Raw genomic sequence first — 22,497 nt, 5'->3', positions numbered from 1 at the left:
ATACAGCTTTTGGGAAAATATTATTGGGCCCTATGTGAGCAAGCCATTTAATCCAGTGTATTCCCTCCTGAGAAGTCTATTCTAAGAAATACATAACATTTAGGGATGTGTATGTTGGCACATTTGGCTGTTTTTTTTTTTAAGATTTATTTATTTATTATATGTAAGTACACTGTAGCTATCTTCAGACACCCCAGAAGAGGGCATCAGATCATTATGGATGGTTGTGAGCCACCATGTGGTTGCTGGGATTTGAACTCAGGACCTTCGGAGGAGCAGTCAGTGTTCTTAACTGCTGAGCCATCTCTCCAGCCCCCCCCTTTTTTTTTTTGAAGCAGGAGAAAAATCAGAATATTTACATGCCCATCAATAGGATAATTATGACATACATGGTAGTTTAAACATGTATGTAATATTACAAAACTGTTAGGAAGAACAAAGTGGAGTTATGTATGTAGACCCTAAATGGAAGCACCAGAGAAAGTTGCTAAGTACAAACTGGTATTTAGAACAGTGTGCGGCTATATTTTACATTTGTCTTTAAAATTTTATTTACATATATAACTAGATAAACATGTATGTAATCGTGTATGTGCTCACTTGTTGAGCTCACACAGGCCAGCTTCCGTCTCTGGGTCCTGCTGTGGGTCTAAGCCATGGCTGGAAGTCCTATGGCTCATGAGTTATCTCCTTTCTTCCTATAGGATCGTGTGTGAGATGGGAGAGGCCAAGCCCAGCCAGCACGCGGGCTTTGTGGAGATCTGTGTGGCTGTGTGTCGGCCAGAGTTCATGGCCCGCTCCTCGCAGCTCTATTACTTCATGGTGAGTCCTGGATGCCAAAAGCCTTGCTGAGGGCAGGCCACAGCAAACCATATGGCCATCATTGCAGAGCAGAGCCTCTACCCCACCACCTACATTCATGGGAGGCTCATGTGAACATGGTCAGAGCCTTGATGTCTCAAAGACCTAGATTCAGCTTGTGTGCCTCCTTATATGGCTGCAGGGAAGCTGCTTTGAGCCTCGGGTTCCAGTGTCTTTTGTGTAGCCAAGGGCAGGGTAACTCCTGTGCCTAAACTCGGCCACTTTCCAATTGGGAGAGCTCAGACAAGCTGATTGACTTTTCTGCACCTCAGTTTCTTTATTTGGACAGTGGAAATGATACTCGCATCTCTCACAGAATATGGTGAAGATCATATAGTCTCCATCCCATGTGGTACCATCCCCTGTATTCGCCACCCTCACTCCTCTATCTGCCCTAGTTCCACTTATACTCATCCTATCATGAGCAGCCTCTCATCTTTTCTTGCTTACCCACCACCCTATCATGACCTTCTTAGCCCCCTTCTCACCTGTTCTGTACCTACTTGTGCCTGCAGGCCCTTTCCCCTATTTACAACCTGGTCCCCACCTCCCATGCTTCCAATCACCAATATCCTTCTCATAATCTCACCAAGCTTTACCCCAACCACTGAATATTACTCAAGTTCCCTCTGGAACCTTCCAGAGCTGCAAAGCTGCCTGACTTGCAGCCGGGGGAAGAGGGCAAAATCTGGTCTTGATCCTTCCATTTTCCATTTTAGAGCTAAAGAGCCCACGTGGCAGACATTCCCTCCCTCCTTTACCCCTTTCTCTCTCCTGGTTCTTTTTCCATCTCTTCTACTGACAACCTTTTAACAGCTTGCCAGGGTTTCCTCACTCAAGAAAACCCAGGGGTTGTATCCACCATGGAGCAAGTTGTGCTTCAATCAGGGTATTTAGAGAAAGTTCCAAAGAAGCAATGAAAAGGCAGGATGTATCTGGGTTGAACTCTGGCTTCCATATTGCTCTTGCCTGGCAGGTACTTTCCTTAGCATAAAACTGACCCTGTGGATTCATCCCAAAAGACCTAAATGAGGAGGGAAGAGATGTGAAGAGTAGGAAAGTAAGAGGAGAGAGGCCACACAGAATCATGAAACCCAGATGCTACAAGGCAAACACTATGTCTCTTTCATAGTTGAAGGGACCTTCTAAGGAAATGGCCTAATGCCACACATCCTCTAGGGTAGACATGCAGGGAGGAAGAATGAAAGGCATCCCAGCTCCTTCCTCTACCCCATATTTACTTAGGGGTAAAATCTTGGAGGGTAGGTGTTTCCCAGTGAGAATGAAATGCAGGGGTCCCGAGAGTCCTGTAGAGTCAAGGGAAAAGACAGACTCGCCTTCTAATCATGCTTCTGAGTGACCTTGAGCCCTCATTGCCTACTCTTCAACTAGGTGGCTTGTGGGAGAGGTCATTTCATAAGTACCATCTCGAAAGACCTCTCCTGAGGCGTCTTGGCATAGGTTTCCTGCTGAGACAGTCCTGGTGCCAAGGCTAAGGGATGTTAGCAAGCATCCACAGGGATTTCCAGATTCTCGTGTCCTGGAACCAAGAATTGGACAAATGTGAATAGCTGGGGAAGCAGGGGCTGTTTATTAGAAAATGATACACTTCCAAGGGCAGAAGCAGTCTGGGACAGAGAGGAAGTTTACAAGCTTAGCCCAGAGCCCACTGTGGGGCTTTTATGTCTCATTTCACAAGCTTTGGGGGTGGGGGTGGGTGGTAGTTTGGGCTTTCTCACACCTGCTCTGTTACCATGAGTTTTCCACATAGTTTCCTGGATCTCTGGGGCCCAAATCTCCACAGAAGAGGGGCCAGGTTTTGGTATTGTAATGACCTATAGGTCACCTAGGTGCCTCTGTGAGCCTGTGAGCATACTGTTGGCTCCACAGTTCAACACACACACACACACACACACACACACACACACACACACACACACACACACACCAGTTGTCTGTGTTCTCAGCCCTCCTCTTTGCTAAGAGGTTTTTCTTCCCTACTAATTTTGCAGTCTTTCATTCAGGGATCTCACAGGCTTTACTCTCCTGCTTCAGGGACAAACTTTGGTCCCACTCAGTTTCTCTCCACAAATCAAACCAGGCTCTGATGTGTGGGTTAGTCCCCCAAATGTCAAAGCTACGAAAGGCCCAGATCAACACTCCTGGCCCATCACCAGCTCTGTCCCAGAGGTCTCCATGCTGGGAATGCACCTTCTCTCTCTCCCTTCTAGTCTGCTCCTTCACGGAGCCAAGTGAAAAGCTGGCAAATAATTCAGACTTTGATTTCCCGTGCAAGCCCACTGTGAAATATTTATGAAGCATGACTTGAATAATTAATAGTTTCTCACAAGTCTAAAACATGTTTCCATAACACCCTCTCCCACCCAGAGCAGACCCCTTCCAGCCAGTCCCTGCACCAACACCCACAGCAATGAAGCTAATAGCAAGCAGCCATCCTTTCCAGCTTTTGATACTAGAGCTTCCCCGCCCCCCATAGCCCAGGGCGCAGGACACCAGCTGACAAACCCAGTGTCTTCTCTCAGGGGATGGCAGTGGGGCAAAGCCACCCTTTGGAAATAGCTGATTACTGTAGTTTACTGAACAAGAAACCTGCCATGGGTCCTGGAGATAACCATTTTGGGCTCAGTTCCCAATTATGCGACCTGAGGAGTTGAATATCTTGCCCACTCCATGATACTCAAAGTCCCTTGTCCTTGGGTGTTCAAGCCACAAAGCAAAGATTTCAAACCTAGCTGAAGAACATTAGAGCCAAGGTCAACGAGTGTCTCCAGGTGAATGCCACCAGGGTCCCCAATCTGGGATCTGGGTACGTGGCAGTTGGTTGGGTTTGCTGGTCCCCAAAGGAGGCTTCTCGCAGGAGAGTAGCCATGGCCCTGTGAACTCAATGGGTTCAGTTTCAGTACAGAGTTCTTCTAGTGGGCTGTGGCTGGGGAAAGGAGAGAGAAGTCTTCATTTAAATGCAGATACAGGCTTCTCACCTGGGACCAGGGAAAGTTTTTCCATTAAAATGCTAATGAAAGAACAAACTGCAACTCCAAATCCTTAGGCTCTGCTCCCCGCCCCCACCTCAGCCCGCCCGCCCGCTCCTCACCTCCAGTCAGGGCAGGGGCTTGACAAGCCTTGGAAGCTTCCCTGGGCACAGTCCTCACAAATCCCATGCTCTGGTCCCTGGAGGGTGCTCTGGAGGGAACTTTGGGTTCTCTGGAGAGACCTTTGGGCATGGCAGTCCCCTTTTCAGGGACCAGGAGGCTGTTTATTGGTGAAGTGGCTGGAAATCAGAGCTCTGGTGTCAAGTCTCAGTTAGAGTACTTTTTAGCTACCTTAGTGAACCTCTCTGAACCTCATCTGTAAAATAGGTAATGATAGTCATTTTTTTTTAAAAAAAAATATCATTCACTGGGTAATTATAGATACATATGTGTGTCTCTCACTACAGATAAAACCTGTCACTAAAAACAAAAAAATCAGTACACAGAACCTATCATGACTACTATTATTCTTGTAGAGATGAAAGCTCTTGTCACACAGGAATATAAAATGCCTTGTAGGGGGCCTCATGAATAGATTCTAGATGGCAGCTCCTCGGTAGGCCATGAGGTACCGCCTAAGACCTGTCCCAGCTTCCACCTATGCCAGCATGCCTCAGTCCTCTTCTTTTCTATGCAGACTCTGACCCTCGCAGATCTGAAGCCCAACCGAGGACCCATGTCTGGGGGTACACAGGTTACCATCACAGGCACCAACTTGAATGCAGGCAGCAATGTGGTAGTCATGTTCGGGAGCCAGCCCTGCCTCTTCCACAGGTACCATGGGCCCAGGAGAGGAGGGAAATGTGGGGTCCCACAAAGTTGCAGAGGAACTGTCCCTTACCCAAGCTGACTTTTGTGAGTCCCTCTAAAAGCTGGCACTCTACCCACTTTGTTAGAAGACAGTAACTATGATCCCTGCATTCTCTGGGAGGTGGGGGAGGTCTTGTACTCCTGTCTACAGTTCAGTCTGGCACCCTAGTACCCTTTGCAGAGAATGGGTACCACTGAGCATCCAGCTTAGAACCAGAAGCCCCTTCAGGTCTAGAATCGCTCCTGCTGGGAGCTGCCTGGGACCCCCTGTCTGCTCTGAGCTCTACCTTCCCTTGCAGGCGCTCTCCCTCCTACATTATCTGCAACACTACATCCTCAGAGGAGGTGTTGGACATGAAGGTGACTGTGCAGGTGGACAGGGCCAGGATCCGCCAGGACCTGGTCTTTCAGTATGTGGAGGACCCCACCATCGTGCGGATTGAGCCAGAATGGAGCATTGTCAGGTAGGAGGACCCATTCCCCACAACCTTCTCCCTGCATCTGGCCCTCAGTTTCTCTTTCTCAGATATCAAAACCCCAAGGAAAAGAAACCCCAATGACTTGGGAAACTCAGGCCTCTCTCTCTCTCTCTCTCTCTCTCTCTCTCTCTCTCTCTCTCTCTCTCTCTCTCTCTCTCTCCCTCCTTCTCCCCCCATCAGCCCTGTTGAATGCACTAAGCAAAATGACATAGGAAGTGGAAGAGGGAATGTGATGCTGCTGTAGGGAGAACCCAGACAGGGAGTCGGGCACTTCAATGGTCTACTGGGGCAAGCCATGGGTCTTCTTGGACCTCTTTCTTTAGGAGGATTCTCTTAGAGAGATTACAGGATCTCTAGAGTGAGGAGTGGAGCACCTCCCACCAGAGATGGAGCTGCAGGCATTTGACTGTGGCTACTTTTCCAAGCATGGAGGACATGATCAGGATAAGAAGGTTCCATAGAGGCTGCCCCCTTCTGTGAGAGCCCCTTGAGATCATTGGAAAGCTGTTCTTTTGGGGTGCATGAGGGACACAGTGAAGACTTGGGATGGGAAGGAACATACAGTCCAGGCTGTTTACTCTACAGATGACCCTAACAGCACTTTACTCCCAACCTATTCCCTGCTTAGTGGCCCCCGCCCCCAACACACACACACAGTCAAATCCAGCCAGAAGGAGTCCAGGACTGGAGAAATTAATAAAGACAGAATAAAGAAATGTTCTGCTCTGGCTAAGGCAGGGGCAAGTCTATACCAGGGGCAAAACTTAGACCAGGGACCCAAGAGCCTGATCTGGCTGGATGCCTAAATTTTTGTAAATAAAATTTTATTGGCACACAGTTCTGCTCACTGGTTGTATTGTCTACAGTTGCTTGCTTATGACTGCAGAGTTGAGTTATTGTGACAGAGACCATATGGCCTGTGGAGCCTGAAATATTTGCTGCCTGGCCCTTCACAGAAATAGTTGGCCACCCTCTGCTTGAAGACCAGAGAGAACCAGCCTGGCTGGTGGGATGAGAAAGGCCATTGGCTGCCCTTAGCTAAAGTCTGAAGGGGAAACAGTTTGTGAGAGCCATGCCAGGCCTTGGTATCAGAGCCTGATGACTCAGGAAGGTGACACAGCTCTTTGTGTCTCACTGAAGACACTAGGCAGCAATGCTCCAGGACATTCACAACCTTGTTGAATTCAGTTTCCCTTCATATTGTCACAGAAATAAAAGTGTATCTTCCTGGCACTCAGCAGTGTCCCAAGTCACACTCATGCCACAAGGAAGGTTGGACACACATTCTGGAATGCCAGCATTTTAACTTAGGTTAAAGAAATCTGAGGATAAACGGGGCTCTGCACAGTGTGTAGATCTGAGCATCCTGTAAGTGCCTGGGTTGTTTGGGGGACAATGATGAGGTTATTTGAAACTGAATGTAGAATTTGTGAATGGGAAGGCTGGGGACTTGGAGGCTAGATACCAGAAACTCATCTGTAGAATGAATCCTGCAGGCACAGCTGGAGGTATGTGTGCATGTGAGCATATGAGTACATGCAAGACACACTCAAGGAAAAAGAGGAGTCATGAGAAGTTTAAAAATGGGAAAGTAGATAGATGGAAATAAACCCATGTGAGTACAGCTGACAAAGAATCTTAGCTTCTATGGTTAGAAGTGATTTACCTATAACACCCTGCTTCTGATAGCAGGATGTTTGTCAGTGATACTCAGTTGACTAGCCATCAGGCCATTCCTCACTCTAGTCCAAGGAGGACACAGCCAAACACAGGGCTGCCCACTCTCTCCACCAGCTTCTTCCTGGTTACAAAGCATAACATCCTTTGAAAGGCTACACTGAGCTAAATCACTTGAGTCCTCCTCATCTGTGTCCTTTGTCACTCCTGGCCTCATTGAGTCTCAGTGCATGTCACACCTATACTCTTAGAAAAGGTCCTTGGCCATGGTTGTCACAGGTCTCAGCTGGACTGAAGCCGTTGAGGAGGAAATCTATAGCATGGTTGCCATGGAAAACATTGTGCTTGGTGCTTGGACACTGGAGGGCCTGCTGGGGACCATTTAGAACAAGACCGAGAGTGGTGAGGTATAGGGAAGGAGACTGAAGGGCTGAAATAGCCAGCTTAAGTTTGGGAGCCTCAGAGAACTAAGGGGCCATGCTGTCGCCAGGACCTCCATGAAATATACATGTTACAAACAGATCATCAAAGTCACTACTGTCCTCCCTCTGGCCTTCTGAGATGCTTTTCCTTGTTATTACACTCAGCTTCTCATCCTCATCCCCAAGGACACAATTGTGCTTCCTCATCCTTATTTTTGTGGCTCATTCTGATGAGCCACTCTATCAGTCATGGCCACTCTATCTCCTATGCTCGCAATTCACATACTCCTTTCTTTCTTTTTGGGCAGTGGGAACACGCCTATTGCTGTCTGGGGAACTCATCTGGACCTCATACAGAACCCACAGATCCGTGCCAAGCATGGAGGAAAAGAGCACATCAACGTGAGTCCCCTGGCAGGTCCTTCCTTGCCTACATGCATGACTCATGTCATAGGATACCTCCATGACCTGGGATGATGGAATAGGGGAGTTGGGATGGCCATATTTATAGCTTTTGGGGCTATAGGCCTGAAAGACCAATAATTTCCAGTTTGCAGGGTTCCATTCTTACCCCACCATTCCTACACAGATTGACTATTCATTACCATGTTCACATTGAGTAAAGCCATAGCTAGGAGACAGGCACCGGGTGCAGTCTGGAAGTAGCCCAGAGTATGGTCCTGGGTGCCTCCTTCATCATCTTCCTATATCAACCTTATATAATATCACACCAGGAGTCCTGGTGTGGAGATGCTGCTCACTGTTCGCTCCTCTGACTCCTGCAGATCTGTGAGGTGCTAAATGCTACTGAGATGACCTGCCAAGCTCCAGCCCTTGCCCTGGGTCCCGACCACCAGTCAGATCTCACTGAGAGACCGGAAGAATTTGGCTTCATCCTGGATAATGTCCAGTCTCTGCTAATTCTCAACAAGACCAACTTCACCTATTATCCTAACCCTGTGTTTGAGGCTTTCAGTCCCTCGGGAATCCTGGAGCTCAAGCCTGGCACCCCCATTATCCTAAAGGTATTCTAGACAAGCTTTTCATGGCAATTCAGTTATAGATTATTGATTTCATACTGGAAGGATGAGAGGATACTAGTATATATAATGTATTAACTTGTTTTCTGTTGTTATAAAACACATGATGCTGGATACTTCTAAAAGAAAAAAGTTAACTTGTCTCATTGTCCTGGAAAACGAAAAACCAAATAATCTTCCTTCTTCTCATGAGGGCCTCCTAGCAGGACCACATGTGACAAAGGAACAAGAGGGGAAGTCATAAAACTCCACCTCTCCACATCTTAAAGGTCCCATTATCTCTTATCTAACAGTACTAGGGACCAAACTCATAAGACACCCACATCTAACAGGTACCAATTCTTTGAACTTCTTGCTAATGGCAGCCTCTTTCCTGATCCATCCATAAGATGAGATGCTGGGTAGTGGGCCATGGCAGCCACCAGTATTTGTGGTTCTGACTCAAGGTTGGGGATGGTGGCTTTCCTGTTGTTCAGGGCAAAAACCTGATCCCACCTGTGGCTGGAGGCAACGTGAAGCTGAACTACACTGTTCTGGTTGGGGAGAAACCATGCACCGTGACAGTGTCAGATGTGCAGCTGCTCTGCGAGTCTCCCAACCTCATCGGCAGGCACAAAGTGATGGTGAGGTTGCTGGGGCCCCCTCGAGGGTGGAGCAAGCATGAGGGGTGCTGGATGAGAGTGTCTCACTGTATCTAGGCTACCGGGAGACTTCCGAGAGTACTTCTGGCCCACTGCGAGTTTTCCCACAGCTCACCCCAGACTTGTTTCCATTGTCCTGCCCCATGAGCCAGCTTCTTATGTATTATCATTCTCTCTGTCCTGGCTGCTGCAACAAGAGGAAAACATTAAACAGAGTGACAAGTTGTGTTAGGAGAGCGGGGGAGGTAGGGAGAGGGAGGGAGAGAGAGATTGAGGGAGAGAGAGAGATGGAGGGAGGGGAGAGAGAGATGGAGGGAGGGGGAGAAAGAGAGAAAGAGAGGGATGGAGGGATGAGAGAGAGGGATGGAGGGAGGGGAGAGAGAGAGGGAGAGAGATGGAGGGAGGGAAAAGAGAGAGAGGGATGGAGGGAGGAGAGAGAGAGAGAAAGAGAGAAAGAGAGAGGACTTTAAGAAGAGGGTAATCTCTGGTCCATGATATCATTTCTGTATCTTAGCTACAAACTCAGATGGCAGGATGATTCTCAGGGAAGTCCGTTGGAGCTTTATCACTGTGTTTACAGTGTAGTTGTGTGCCCTCCTGACTCAGAGGATAGGCATATTTTCTAGTTTTGGGGCAGTGAGGTCCACTGTCCATGCTCTCTCTGGGGGAGAGGGTAGGGAGGCTCCTCATTGGCAATCATACTCTCCTTCAGCCTGCTCTGCTACCCTTCCTCTCTTCTCTGTGTCCACAGGCACGGGTCGGAGGCATGGAGTATTCCCCTGGGATGGTGTACATCGCCCCGGACAGCCCGCTCAGCCTGCCCGCCATCGTCAGCATCGCAGTGGCTGGTGGCCTCCTAATCATCTTCATCGTGGCCGTCCTCATCGCCTACAAACGCAAGTCCCGAGAAAGTGACCTCACGCTGAAGAGGCTGCAGATGCAGATGGACAACCTTGAGTCCCGTGTGGCCCTGGAGTGCAAGGAAGGTACGGAGCACCCAGGTGCTGGTTCCTGGTGCCAGAGTCTGTGTGTGTGCACATGTGTACCTATTATAGGAGAGCATGCAGGCTGGGCAGCACTGGGTAGTATTAGAGGTTATGTATGCATGCAAGCACATGTAAGTCACTGTATGTATGCAGGTATACAAATGTGTCTCTGTACTGTACCAGCCTTCCTGGGCAGCATTTGGAAGTGCTGAAGGTCATGTGTGTGTACACTTACATTTGTGTATGTAAGTGCTTTAGCCCAGGTGGAGCTGTAGTGGAGGGTAGTTATATGTGTAAATCTACACATTTGTGTTTGTGTCTTTCATTTACAAGACAGCAGGTTAGGCAACAGCAGCCAGTGCTGAAGGTGGCTTGTGTTAGTGTATGCCCTTGTATGAGCATGAGGGGATATGTATATGTGTGCGTGCCTCCTGTTCACAGCCCAGCAAGCTAAGCTACAATGGGTGGCCCCACAGGCTGAGCATTCTAACTACAGAAATTTTCTGCCAATCTCTGGACTGAGCGAGGGTCCCAGCCCAAATCCGTGTCTAGCCACCCTCCATTGGTTTTCTCCTTACTCCTTCCAGATAAGTTATTGGGATCATCTACACATCAAGAACAGTGTCCAGATTCAAAACTCTGGCTTAGGGGAAAGTGGAGTTCACAGTCTCCTCTAGGGAAGACTTGGAGGGGGGGGGGGGTTGTCTCAACATGATGCACGTGAGCAATCCCTCAGTCCTTGTCCATCAGCAGGCAGGGAATTCTGTAGGGTTGATCTGTGATTTCAAAGGAAGTGCATTTCACAGCTTGTATTTGAAAAATGTACACAAGCCACCATGAAGGGAGATCAGCAGTGTCAAACCCAAGTAGGCAGCTTAGCAAGTAGACTTATATAACCCCAGGACATCCTTCTGTAAGCCACCCCGGAGGAAAGAGCTGATCTATTTCTCTGTGGGTAATATGTACCCAATGTTAATCCAGCCCTCTACCTGGGCTCAGGATCCTGCAGATTCCCATTGGGGAAGCTCCGCCTCTTTTGATGGGGACTAGGCTCCATCCCATCTCTGCATCCTTCAGCTGTCATCCTGGCATCTGCCTTGTGGGACTGTTAATTACTGCCTTTTATTATATTTACACTGCTTAATTTTTTTTCTCTGCAATGTACTCTTCCCTCTAATTAGGTGTAGTGATTAGAATCTCTTTTATGTGAGGCAGGCGTGAGGCTTTGAATGTTGGAGGTGCACGGTGACTTAAAGGAAACTGCAGACACATCATTCCTGGCTCCCTCCCTCTCCTCCTGGCCAGTGAAGCAGCCCAGTCAGGAGGAGGCAATGGGAGGGAGAGGGTGCCAGGCTCCCCAGGGAAGGAAAGCTCAGGAGGCAGAAACCCATGCAGTCCCACAAGAGACCCTGGCTTCTGGCAGGGGACAGTTAACCTACTGGGATGGAAGGAGGCATCTTACAGCAAAGGACATGCAGGGCTGGTGACAGAGGTACTTTTCAGGCTGCCAAGGCAACTGCTGCATATTTATGAGGCAACTTGGGCCCAGAACAAGCTTTGTGTAGAGTGTTCACTGTCAGCCAGAAAGCTCCCCACACCCATACTTAGAAGACATCAGCCCAAACTTGAGCTTTGAATATATTGGCACACACACATACACACATTTCCACATTGCAACCTCACTGACATGCTTGCACAGTCTTATACAGGCATACACTCACATGTGTGCACCCAGCTCTTGCTCATGTATACCTTTCCACCAACTCACACAAACACAGATATGTATTCTTTATTCCAGACACGCACAAGTGTTTTGGTCTGTTTACATTATTGTGATCGAATAACCCACCAGAACCAAATTAAAGGAGTACAGGTTTCCCTTCTCATTGTTTCTCATGGTTTCATCCATCATGGAGTGGGGGGGGGGGAGCATGGTGGAATGCTCAACTCATAGCTGTCAGATAGCAAAGAAGAGAAGAAACAGAAAAGGGCCAGGGCAAGATAGAGCCCCAAGGACAGCCCCCAACCCCAGTGATCTTCTAGCCAGGCCTTACCTTTCAAACTTCAATTCCTTCCCAACAGCAGTATCATATTATAAATCTATCAAGGGATGAGTCAATCCATTGATATCTACTATCTAGTTGTTTCCAAAAAGGCCCTTACAGACATACTCAGAGCTGTGCTTCACTAATCACTTAGGCACTTCTCAATCCACTCAAGCTAGCAATTAAGATCAACCACCAATACATGTTTGTAAGGCTTTGGTGACAGTGCATACCAAAGAGGCCCCCTGGCTCCCTTTACATACACACAGTTGCTCACATGCATTGGAGTGTATTTAGAAGCGGTAGGACATCTGTCTCAGATGTTTTAACAGGATGTCATAACAAGAACTCCAGCATCCACATAGCAGAGCACATAGAGGGGCTGTAGGTCTGCTTAGCTCCCCATGCTTTCCAGCAAGCCTTGGGGTTCTCCTGGCATGAAGACCCATGAAAACCAACAGACCTCATGTTAGCTCTAACATAGTCACCAGGAAGTGCAGGGCAGGACCCTGTGTGAAGTTCAGGGTACTTGTGTCATGTTGACATGTGATTGTATCCCACTGGGCACTGGGCTAATTCTTTGGTGTCCCTAGAGTCACTTTGGGCCTGTGAATCCCTTTTGAACCACTGACTTTTATCTTAAAGTCTTAAGTTTTACAAAAACAAATTGAAAACAAATATTGGTTAGGCAGCAGCCATGACTTGTTCTTGGTAGTGTGTGCCAATATCCTTGTTAATGTGTGTGCTTGTATGTCCATGCATGTGTGCATGCAGAGGGATGTGTGGTCATGTACCAAGCAAGGAGAATGCCACAGTTTAGCAGGATTGACAGCTACACCTCTGAGGTGACAAAGGATGGCCTCAGGGGTCACTGTGCCCAAATGGAGTATGACAGTTTTGGCTCTGGGCTGTACTGCATGCCAGATTTTCCTAGGGGCCAGCTGGGGCCTTGTGATTCTAGTCATATGGCGGCCTGAGCTGTCCTTATAGAGAGTATCTACATCCAATTAGAATCTACTGCCAGAAAACACAGTGTTTAGGCAGGGAGGGCAAAAATAGCCCTTCATATCTGTGCAGAAGAAGTAGGTTATGATGACAGTCCCTCTGCCCAAGCTTTGTTTGGTTTCTTAGAACTACATGACCCAGAATTGGATACTCAAACCCTTTTTTATTATAGAAGAAATTGTTCTTGACTTTGATATGGAAACCCAGTTCAAAGCTCTACACAAGGCATAAGCTCATCTCTCTGTCTTGTCCCCTCTGTCCTGCCCTTCTATATTTTCTTCCCAACACATTTCACAAACCAGAGCTCTTCCTCTTCTGATCCCAATATTATCACAGGTCTGAGGACATCCCTTCTGCCCCTCTGCTGTTTGAAAGACTTGAGTCCCCAGACCAGCTTTCTCCCACATTAATGCTATCTAGTTCCATCATTCATGCATGCATGGGTCCACAGACCACAACCTCTGTGTGTGTGTGTGTGTATGTGTGTGTGTGTGTGTGTGTGTGTGTGTGTGTGTGTGTGTGTGTGTGTGTGTGTGTGTGTGTGTGTGTGTGTGTGTGTGTGTGTGTGTGTGTGTATGTGTGTGAACTGTAGAGATCAAGCTCAGATCCTCATGCTTTCAAGTCAAGCATTGCTTACTGAGCTGTCATTCCAGGCTCCTCACAGGCTTCTTTTTGTGCTAGCTTTTGCAGAGCTACAGACAGATATCCATGAGCTTACCAGTGACCTGGATGGAGCTGGGATTCCCTTTCTGGACTACAGGACCTATACCATGCGGGTGCTGTTCCCAGGGATTGAAGACCACCCTGTGTTACGGGATCTTGAGGTAAGAGCCACCACCCACATATGCTTGTATTACAATAGGGCAGTGTGCTGGTGATCAACATACCCAGCAACCTGATTCAGAAGTGAAGAAATGGAGGCCATGGAGACTGCACATCTTGCCTGTGATCCCCCAGCTTGTAAACACCAATGTGGTTATAGGATAAAGCCACAGAACCTCAGAATATGCATTTCAGTAGCACTTCAGGGTCTTGGGGTTTCTTAGAGCCATTACAGGATGGTATGATAGAAAGGACCCCCTTCCAAGAAACTATACATATATGTCTTAGTTTTCTATTGAGTGATAAGACACCATGATCAAGGAAACTTAAAAGGAAAGAGTTTATTGGGGCTTACAGGTTCAGAGGGTGAGTCCATGAGCATCACGGTAAGAAGCATGACAGCAAGGAGGTAAGCATGGTGCTAGAGCATTAGCTGAGAGCTCACATCTTGATGCAACAACTATAAAATAGATAGCTCTACCTGGGGATGGCACAGGCTTTTGAAACCTCTAAACCCACCCACGCTGTCACACCTCCTCCAACAAAGCCATCTATCTTAATTCTTTTTGAACAGTGCCACCAACTGGTAACCAATCATCTAAATATATGAGCTTGTGGGAGTCCTTCTCATTCAAACTAACCCATTGTATACACAACCAAAGAGACCAGATAAACGTGGGGAGTTCATGAATTTAGATTTAGTAAGCCACAGTAGAAACGGTCTTGCTGATGAATCAGTACTCAGTAAATGTATAAGGGATTTTACGACTTGATGCTTCCTCGGGAAAGACAAATGATGCATGAGGAAGGGAACTGGAAATGGGAATGATAAAACCCCACTGTTGTACTACCATCAGGGACCCCCATCTTCTGAAAACATTATCCCACTTATTATCTAACATGATATCTCATTTAAGCAGATATTCAAATTGCACTCTGTTTTGAAAGGGCTTTGGAATAGCTTATCAAGATAAATATTACAGAGAGGTGAAAGATGATAAATGAGAAAAACAGGACAAAAGAAGAATTCTGAGGGTCGATTGATAGACGTTGACAGCCGTTAAAATCCCTACTTGGCTTTAAGTACTTTTCATGTACTCTGCCATCTGTCTTCCCTGGAACCCTGAGTAGGTGAGCCCATTTTACAGGTGAGCAAAGTAAGAGGGCAGAGGATCCCAGTGAATGGTTAGGCACATAGCTGATGGCCACAGAACCAGAAGTAGCGCCAAGGCTGTCAGACTTCATGTTTCCCTCTGGCTGCAAGCCTGTGCCCCAGAATTCCAGTGTCCTTCAGCTCTTCTTATGTGTCAGGAGGAAACAGAATGCACAGATGAAGCACCAATGGAACATACATGTACCCATGTAACTCAGGGGTACATTTTCACACAATGAAAACAGACCCTTTGCTCAGGGTTGTAGATAATGACGTTGGAGGAAGTGTCCACATGGGGTCTCTCTGGATTCAGCAGGCTGTGGATATGGCAGCACATGCTGCTCATTCACAGTCATGCTTATAGCACCCATATTTCTCCACACTTGCTTGTTAAATGATGCAGTGTGTGTGTGTGTGTGTGTGTGTGTGTGTGTGTGTGTGTGTGTGTGTGTGTATTGTGTGTATGTAATACTGGAATGAGAGAACAGATATTTCTGTCTTGGAGAAGCTCTTGTTGTCCCTCTGTCTGATAGATACTATGTAGCACTTGCAAAAACTACAGGCAATGTCCCCACATTCTCTCTGGCATGAACCTCTGTCTCAATCAGTATGTGTTTGTGTGTGTGTGTGTGTGTGTGTGTGTGTACACTTATATATGCATCATACATTTATGCACAAAGACACTGGATATCTCAGAATACTATTCATCCACCTTGTTTGTACTCTTTAGCTTCCCTCCTCCAAGTTATATTCTTCTCTCTCATCTTTTCACATCCTCAGTGTAGTTTGCACCCAGACACCAGACTACTCAGGACATAAAGGAACATGTTAAGCTCCTAGTACAGAGAAGTCAGGATGGTGAACAGATAGGCCACTGTCTATATGCATGACTGTGTTACTCATGTATAGACTGTGTGCTTCACTTTACGGTCTGACTTCCTACAAGGAAGGGACCCTGGCATAAAGTATCCTTGTAGGAAACATCTGAGTAAAGGGCTATCTGTCTGTCTGTCTGTTTGTATGTACTTGAGAGGAAACAGTAGTACTACCAAGGGAAGTGTTGTCCTGCCTGGGGGAATCAGAGGGAATAATCTAAGAAATAAACCAAGATATGTATATAGAGTTATTTTCCTAGCTATTATGTTTCTTAGTTATTATATTTCCTAGTTATATATTTCCTAGTTATTATATTCTTAGGTATATAGTTATATTGCTAGTTCAGAATCCCAAGTCTGCATGAAGATACAAGTTTTAAATGGGTTTTCTAAGCCCAGGTCAAAATTGGGCCCAGAAATCAACTTTACCATCCCTACATTAGCCTGGGTCTGTGGACCTTATGTGGTCCTATGTGGACTATTATTTTGTTGGTTTCCAATCTCTTCCTGCTATGGAAAGTTTCTCCTTGATGTTCTGAGTGTAAAGGACTGCCCCCATTGTTAAAAGGCGTGTTTTCCAACCTTTCAGCTGCATGGGACACATGCCCACAGTGGAAAGTATGAAGCAAGAGGGTCGCCCTGCTTTGGTTCATTGCTAGGCCACATGAGGCAAGTGGAGGCATTTGTGGAAGAGAAGTTCCTGGCCCTAATCACATGCCAGTGCTTTAAAAACACAGAGAACATCAGTCACACACTCCTGGTTTTAACCCATGACTGGCTCCTAAATTCTAACCTATTGGGTTACAATTAAATTTTACTATCCAGTTTTATTATATGCTCAGAATTCAACTAAATTGGAGAACCATCTGGATAATAAAGAGTATTTGGTTTCAGATTGACTTTGGCTGGGGTCGGGAGAGGGTGGCAGATTATGAAAGGGTGGTTCTGGATATACTTTTCCAAGATACTTCACCTCCATCTCCACTCTCCATAACGTGGAGAGAGAAAGTGTCTACTTCTAGCACCAGGACAGGCAGTGATGTGTGTTAGAAACTCCTGGTGAACAGAGACAGAGAGAAAATAAACCCACCACCACAACCACCACCAAAACCCGGCAGTCCAGGGATGTGCAGAGGCAGGTAATAAAACCACTGCTGATTCTGCACACATTGCATTATGCCAAGTATTTCATGTACATTATCTTATCTGATGTTCATCAAACATTATGAGATAGGGCCCATATTCTCATTTTATAGATAAAGCAGTAGACTCTGGAGTGGTTGGAGTTCTCTTCCACACCCAGTTACTGTGTTCTCTGATTCCAAAGCCCAGGTTGCTGACCATTGTACCTTTCCTGCAAGAGGCTAGGCAAAAATGTCTCACCCTGGGCCCCAGGTGGCTACAGGCTTATGGATTTTTTTTAAGGTGCAGGAACAACTGACACAGTAGGTTCAAAATGAGTCTTCATGGCATGGGGTGACATAGAGGTGGCACGGTGTCCTCTCTCTATGCTGCACTACCAAACCTGCCCATGGCCACCCTTCACTTTGACAGATGGCCTGGGAAGCTGAGATACTGTGCAGGGAGAAGCCCAAGTTGGCTTCAGACAGCTCCTGAATCCAGCAATGGGGTAGACATAGTGATAGGCGGGGGGTTGGGCTTAAAAATACAGCACTGCCCTTTAGCAGTAGGGTGGCCTAGGGATACTTGTGGTCATTTCCCTGAGGACCTGAAGGTGTGAGGTCATTAGAAGACTCGACAGAAAGCTTGCACATAACATGCATTGCACACAGCGTACAGGAAACAATATTATCTGTTACCTTTAGTTCAAGTAGCAGCGGAATCGTTCTGAGAAGAGGTGGAAGGGGAGGAAGTAAAGCATGACCTTATGTGAGGGGCTGTTATAGGTATGGAAAGGAGGTCAGAGGGAAACAGGAAGGTGGTAGATTAGCGCCAGAGCTGTGGCAGAGGTGGGCTACCATGTATCCCTTGCCAGTACTACATCAGCTCCCCAGGTATTGGGAAATCAAAGGAGCCAGGTTTAAGCTTAAGTCAAGGCTGGACCAGAGGGACAGTAAGGAACTCAGGAATAGGGCTATGGTGAGGGTCAAGTGAGGGCCAAGTTGTCTGGCTGGTATATAATAGATTTTCTTGGCTCCGTCATTCTCCTGTCTTTGTCTGAGAATTGTCCTCCCTAGCACTAATACTATGACCAGAGGAATGACAAGGGACTTGCTTTGGGTGCAGACAGGCTTCCTCTCGGATTCCAGAATCTGCCACCAGGAAAGCTTGCACTTCTGCCATACAGAGTAGATGGAGGCCCAGTGTGCCCTCTGAAGAGGAGCCAAGGACTTAGGACTGCCTTCTAGCTGACAACAGCCTGCTGCCTATGCTTCTGCCTGAATCCAGAACACAGGGGTTTCTGAGTCATGTCAAGAGTGTCTATTTCTGTCATCATCTGTGACTTGGGGCCCACAGGCCATCTCTGTCTGTCTTTGTCAGTCCTTGCCAGTTGAAGCTTGGTGGGGAGGCCAGCAGAATAAAATGGCTGATCTTTGTGACTTAGCCATGCATGGTACTCAGTTTAACATGAGTTGTCTGAGCCCGTGTGATGGCTCTTGGGTAGGGTATGTACTGACTGTCTAGATCCATGGTCTAGCTTGGAGGATCCTGAAGAAACTCCTATCCTCATGTGGTCCCAGAGGTCCTAACATATCCTTTACCCTAGAGTTTTATGTGGATAAAATGAGCCAATATATCCAAAGCAGTCCAAACAGGACTTGGCAAAGGGGAAATATGGTCCATATACATAGCTCTTCCAGCAACTGGACTTTTCTGGTGAAGGAATTCACAACTAGTGAGTGACCGAGATTGAATCTAACCCAGGCTTGACAAGCTAAAACCATGTTCTTCACTGTGACATACATGGCAATCCTTCTCAAAGACCTGGGGGAGTTGGGACATAGCTTTTAAGTTGTTTCCTTGGCACCTCTGTTAGCTATTTCTCTTCCCTCAGCATACCCCCAGAACTGCACTCAAGGGAACAACACTTCTCTACATTCCATGAAGGCTCCCTATGAGGGCCAAGCCTGTGGGCTGAATTCCCAAAAACAGTTTTCTTAGAAGCAAACACACAGCAGTGCCCACGCATCACTGCTCAGCACTATGGCTAACAGGACCCCAACACAGCCTCCCTGTCCCACCCATCAAGCACTGCTCAGATCAAAATGCAGAGCAGTACCAGCTCTCTAGGTTTCCTGTGCCCCTCTCCCAATTGCCCAAGAAAACCACTTTCTGACTACCACTGAGTTATCTTCGATGTCTCAATCAGTGTTTAAATGGTGCTATATGAAGGGTGAGCCCACTCAAGTGTCTGTCTTCTACCTTCAGTGTGTTCCCAGCATTTACCACTTTGCTTTGGCTAGTGGTAGGTCATTCATTCTCAGAGCTATGGACCATCCATCCATTCCATTGCTACTGAGCATTTGGGAGGCACCAGCCTGAGGTTCCTCTGAACAGGGCTACTGTACCCCTCTCTGGAAATCTCAGGGACTGTGCTCCATGCTCAGCTAAGTGGATGGCATATACCTTTCAAGCTGATTGTACCCTTTTCCCGAAAAAACCTAACCTGAAGAGAGAAAGGTTAAGTCCCTCCTCCCCTGGATCATGGACAGCGTGGTGCTCCTTAGAGACCATCTCTCCCTTTCCTAAAGTAGGTCAGTTGGGTTCCCTAAGAGATCAATGAACTTGCTCAAGCTTACAGAGTGTGGAGGTGACAGAGTCCAGGGGAAATCCAGTCATTTTGATTGTTTGACCATAAAGCCTTTGGAGTTGGAGGAGAGAGGTGGATGTTAGGTTAGCCTGGATCTCTGGCCTGGCAATTCCTCAGGCAGGACACAAACCACAGCAGTTCTGGCCTCTCAAAGCTCCAGAGAATTAGAAGGTGGTTTGAGACATGGGCTCTGAGTTAGTTCTGCATCACCATCAGGAAAGAGCTCAGCCTCTAGAGTCTAACACTGCTGGATTCAAGTTCTATTGCTACTTCTTGTGAACTTTGGCTAATTCTCCTGGTCTTAGTGACTGCGTCTCAAAACTGCAGGTACTTTCCTACTTTGTGGTCTATGATGGAGGGTAAACAGATACTAGGTAGGCCCCATGCCTGACAACTGAGAAGGACTCGGAAGTGTTAGCCAGATCAACTGTGCCCACAATAGAGGGCCTATTCTATGGGTAGTCAGTGGGGCAGCCAGAAGCTCATGTTAAGGCCCCAAATCTCCCCGCAGGTCCCAGGCTACCGGCAGGAGCGTGTGGAGAAAGGATTGAAGCTCTTTGCCCAGCTCATCAACAACAAGGTGTTCCTACTCTCTTTCATCCGCACCCTGGAGTCTCAGCGCAGTTTTTCCATGCGCGACCGAGGTAACGTGGCCTCGCTCATCATGACGGTACTTCAGAGCAAGCTAGAGTACGCCACTGATGTGCTGAAGCAGCTACTGGCTGACCTCATTGATAAGAACCTGGAGAGCAAGAACCACCCCAAGCTGCTGCTCAGGAGGTGAGAAAGGCCTATGCTGGCCAGCCGGGGTCAGAATATCCCCTGCCTCAGCCCAGTCCTCATCATGTATGGCTCATGGAGCCCTTCAGGTACACCAGGCAGGCTGCAGAGGGAGCCACTGTTTCCTAAGGGTGAGACACTGACCTGTGGGAGGCCAGTCCCACACATCACCTGGGTGTCCACAGCCCAGCTCATCCTGTACCTGCTTTCCATTATATCCCTGCCCTTCTGAATTGTACCACTTTCCTCCTATAATCCTGTCAGAGGTCAGTTAGGTCATGGCCTGGCCTCACCTAGGCCAGGACTAGAAGTAGAACAAAACCTCAGAGCCAGCAACAAGAGCAGCATACAAGCATATAGACAGGAAGCTACCTGGGCCTCACCCAGACCTGATGGGAACCTACATTAACAGGAAATTAGGTCATTTGACCATGTTTTCCCATTTGGGGAACAGGAAGTGAAAGTGTTAGGACAACTGACTCAGTGCAGCCCAGCAACCCCCCGTCAGAAGCTCAGGATTTACTGCCGGACAGAGTCAGATGCTCTTAGGTTCCCTTATGTCCATGACCAGTCTCCTGACACAAGCAAATCAAAGCAGGAGTGGTTTGTTTGGGCTCATTGTTTGAGGAAATACAGGCCATCATGGTGAGCGAGGTATTGGCAGCTTTGTGTCCAGTGGCTTATTTCTTCCAGCCAGGCCCTACCTCTTAAAGGTTCCATGACCGTCCAAAACAGTGTCACCACCAGTTGGGGACATTGTTCAAACATGTGAACCTGTGGGGGAAAAATAACCTCCTTTGAACTACAACACATGTTCCTACTACATGTTTTGAAAATCCACAAGGTTAGACAAGTGTCAGTTCTGTCTACCCTGGGACTTTGGCTTGGTTAGAAAACTCAGGCACTCCATTCTCAGCCTGCATCCCCTTGAAGGGTGACCATTTCTCTTCTCAGCTGTTAATCCAATGCCCAGTCATGGGGCACATCTACAGTTAGAAAACACCATAAAAAACACCCACCTCCAGCTTACTGCTCAAACCACTCACTCCATCCTGCCTGACCTCTGTGCTAGGGATTCCGTGTCAGACTCCAGGCCTCAATATTGCTCACCATGACTGGCAGTTAGATAGACTTAGTTTTCTGAACACTTTGCTCTGGGATTTCTCTGGTGGGGAGGGGACACTTGTGTGCACAGCTACAAAAGGCTGCAGTGTAGAGGAGAATCCCACAGCTCTGCCAACGGCAAGGTAAATAATTTTGATTTTTGTTTTACTTTCGCTGTGTAGCCACCCACTGGCATAATTCTAGGGTTGCCGCTGCCTGCTATCACTCCCACTGACAACTTGGCGTGGTCTCGTGGTCTCACTCTGGGACTCTGTCATCTCTCATTTTCTACTTGTGCTCCCCGGATGCTCCTTCACTGTCCCCCACCTTCTTCCTTCTTTTCTTGCCACTGGCTGCCCCCCAATCTTGAACAGTCTTCCTTCTTTCCCTTCCCTGGCTCCCATCAGGGAACCAGCAACTGTCTAGACACCTGGAGATTTTAGTTACCAGCGTTTTCTAACAACTGTGTATTTAAATCCACCAAACCTGTCTGGATGGGCTAATTTGTCTCTGGGAGCTAGCCATGTTCTCAACCCAAGTTTCAACCTAGGCTGTCCAGTTGCTCCTGGCCACATGTAGCTACTGGGCACTTGAACTGTGGCCAGTGTGCAGCCCAAATCAACAATGCCACAGCAGCATCTACTTTCCCAAAGAAAACAATAAGAAAGCTTGGGTCGGGATATGTTAGACTCAAATAAGTATTGCCTGCTGTTGCAGCCACCTTGGAGATAGGACAATGCTATGGCGCTCCTCTGTGTGGCTGCCAATGCTGTGGGTCTAAATAAGCTAGCAGGCTTTATATGGAAGACGTGATCGTTCTATCGCGATTGACTTCCTATGCCACTTTCCTTCCTGTGTCCCACCTAACTGGTACCCCCTTGTTTCCTGTTCTGTTTCTTTTTCTTTTTTTTATCAATAGGAGTGTACCCATCAATGCATTCTCAAATATTTCTAAGGCTGTTCTATCCAATGGGA

General features: G+C 47.5%; 1 protein-coding gene across 2 annotated transcripts in view; it reads left to right on the top strand.

Annotated features, from left to right (window-relative positions):
- Plxna4 (plexin A4) overlaps positions 1-22,497 on the top strand; it is a 445,847-nt gene that overhangs the window by 383,734 nt on the left and 39,616 nt on the right. For both annotated transcript variants that reach the window (XM_031381450.1, XM_031381449.1), the window contains 9 exons: positions 705-822; positions 4,549-4,685; positions 5,021-5,185; positions 7,608-7,701; positions 8,085-8,324; positions 8,816-8,962; positions 9,732-9,966; positions 13,698-13,840; positions 20,150-20,418. In XM_031381450.1, the coding sequence (XP_031237310.1) occupies positions 705-822; positions 4,549-4,685; positions 5,021-5,185; positions 7,608-7,701; positions 8,085-8,324; positions 8,816-8,962; positions 9,732-9,966; positions 13,698-13,840; positions 20,150-20,418 (1,548 nt within the window). The remainder of the gene's footprint in view (positions 1-704; positions 823-4,548; positions 4,686-5,020; positions 5,186-7,607; positions 7,702-8,084; positions 8,325-8,815; positions 8,963-9,731; positions 9,967-13,697; positions 13,841-20,149; positions 20,419-22,497) is intronic.

Source organism: Mastomys coucha, unplaced genomic scaffold (genome assembly GCF_008632895.1).
Source record: "Mastomys coucha isolate ucsf_1 unplaced genomic scaffold, UCSF_Mcou_1 pScaffold20, whole genome shotgun sequence".
In the NCBI taxonomy this organism is placed as follows: domain Eukaryota; kingdom Metazoa; phylum Chordata; class Mammalia; order Rodentia; family Muridae; genus Mastomys; species Mastomys coucha.
This window is presented reverse-complemented; position numbering and strand designations above follow the sequence as displayed.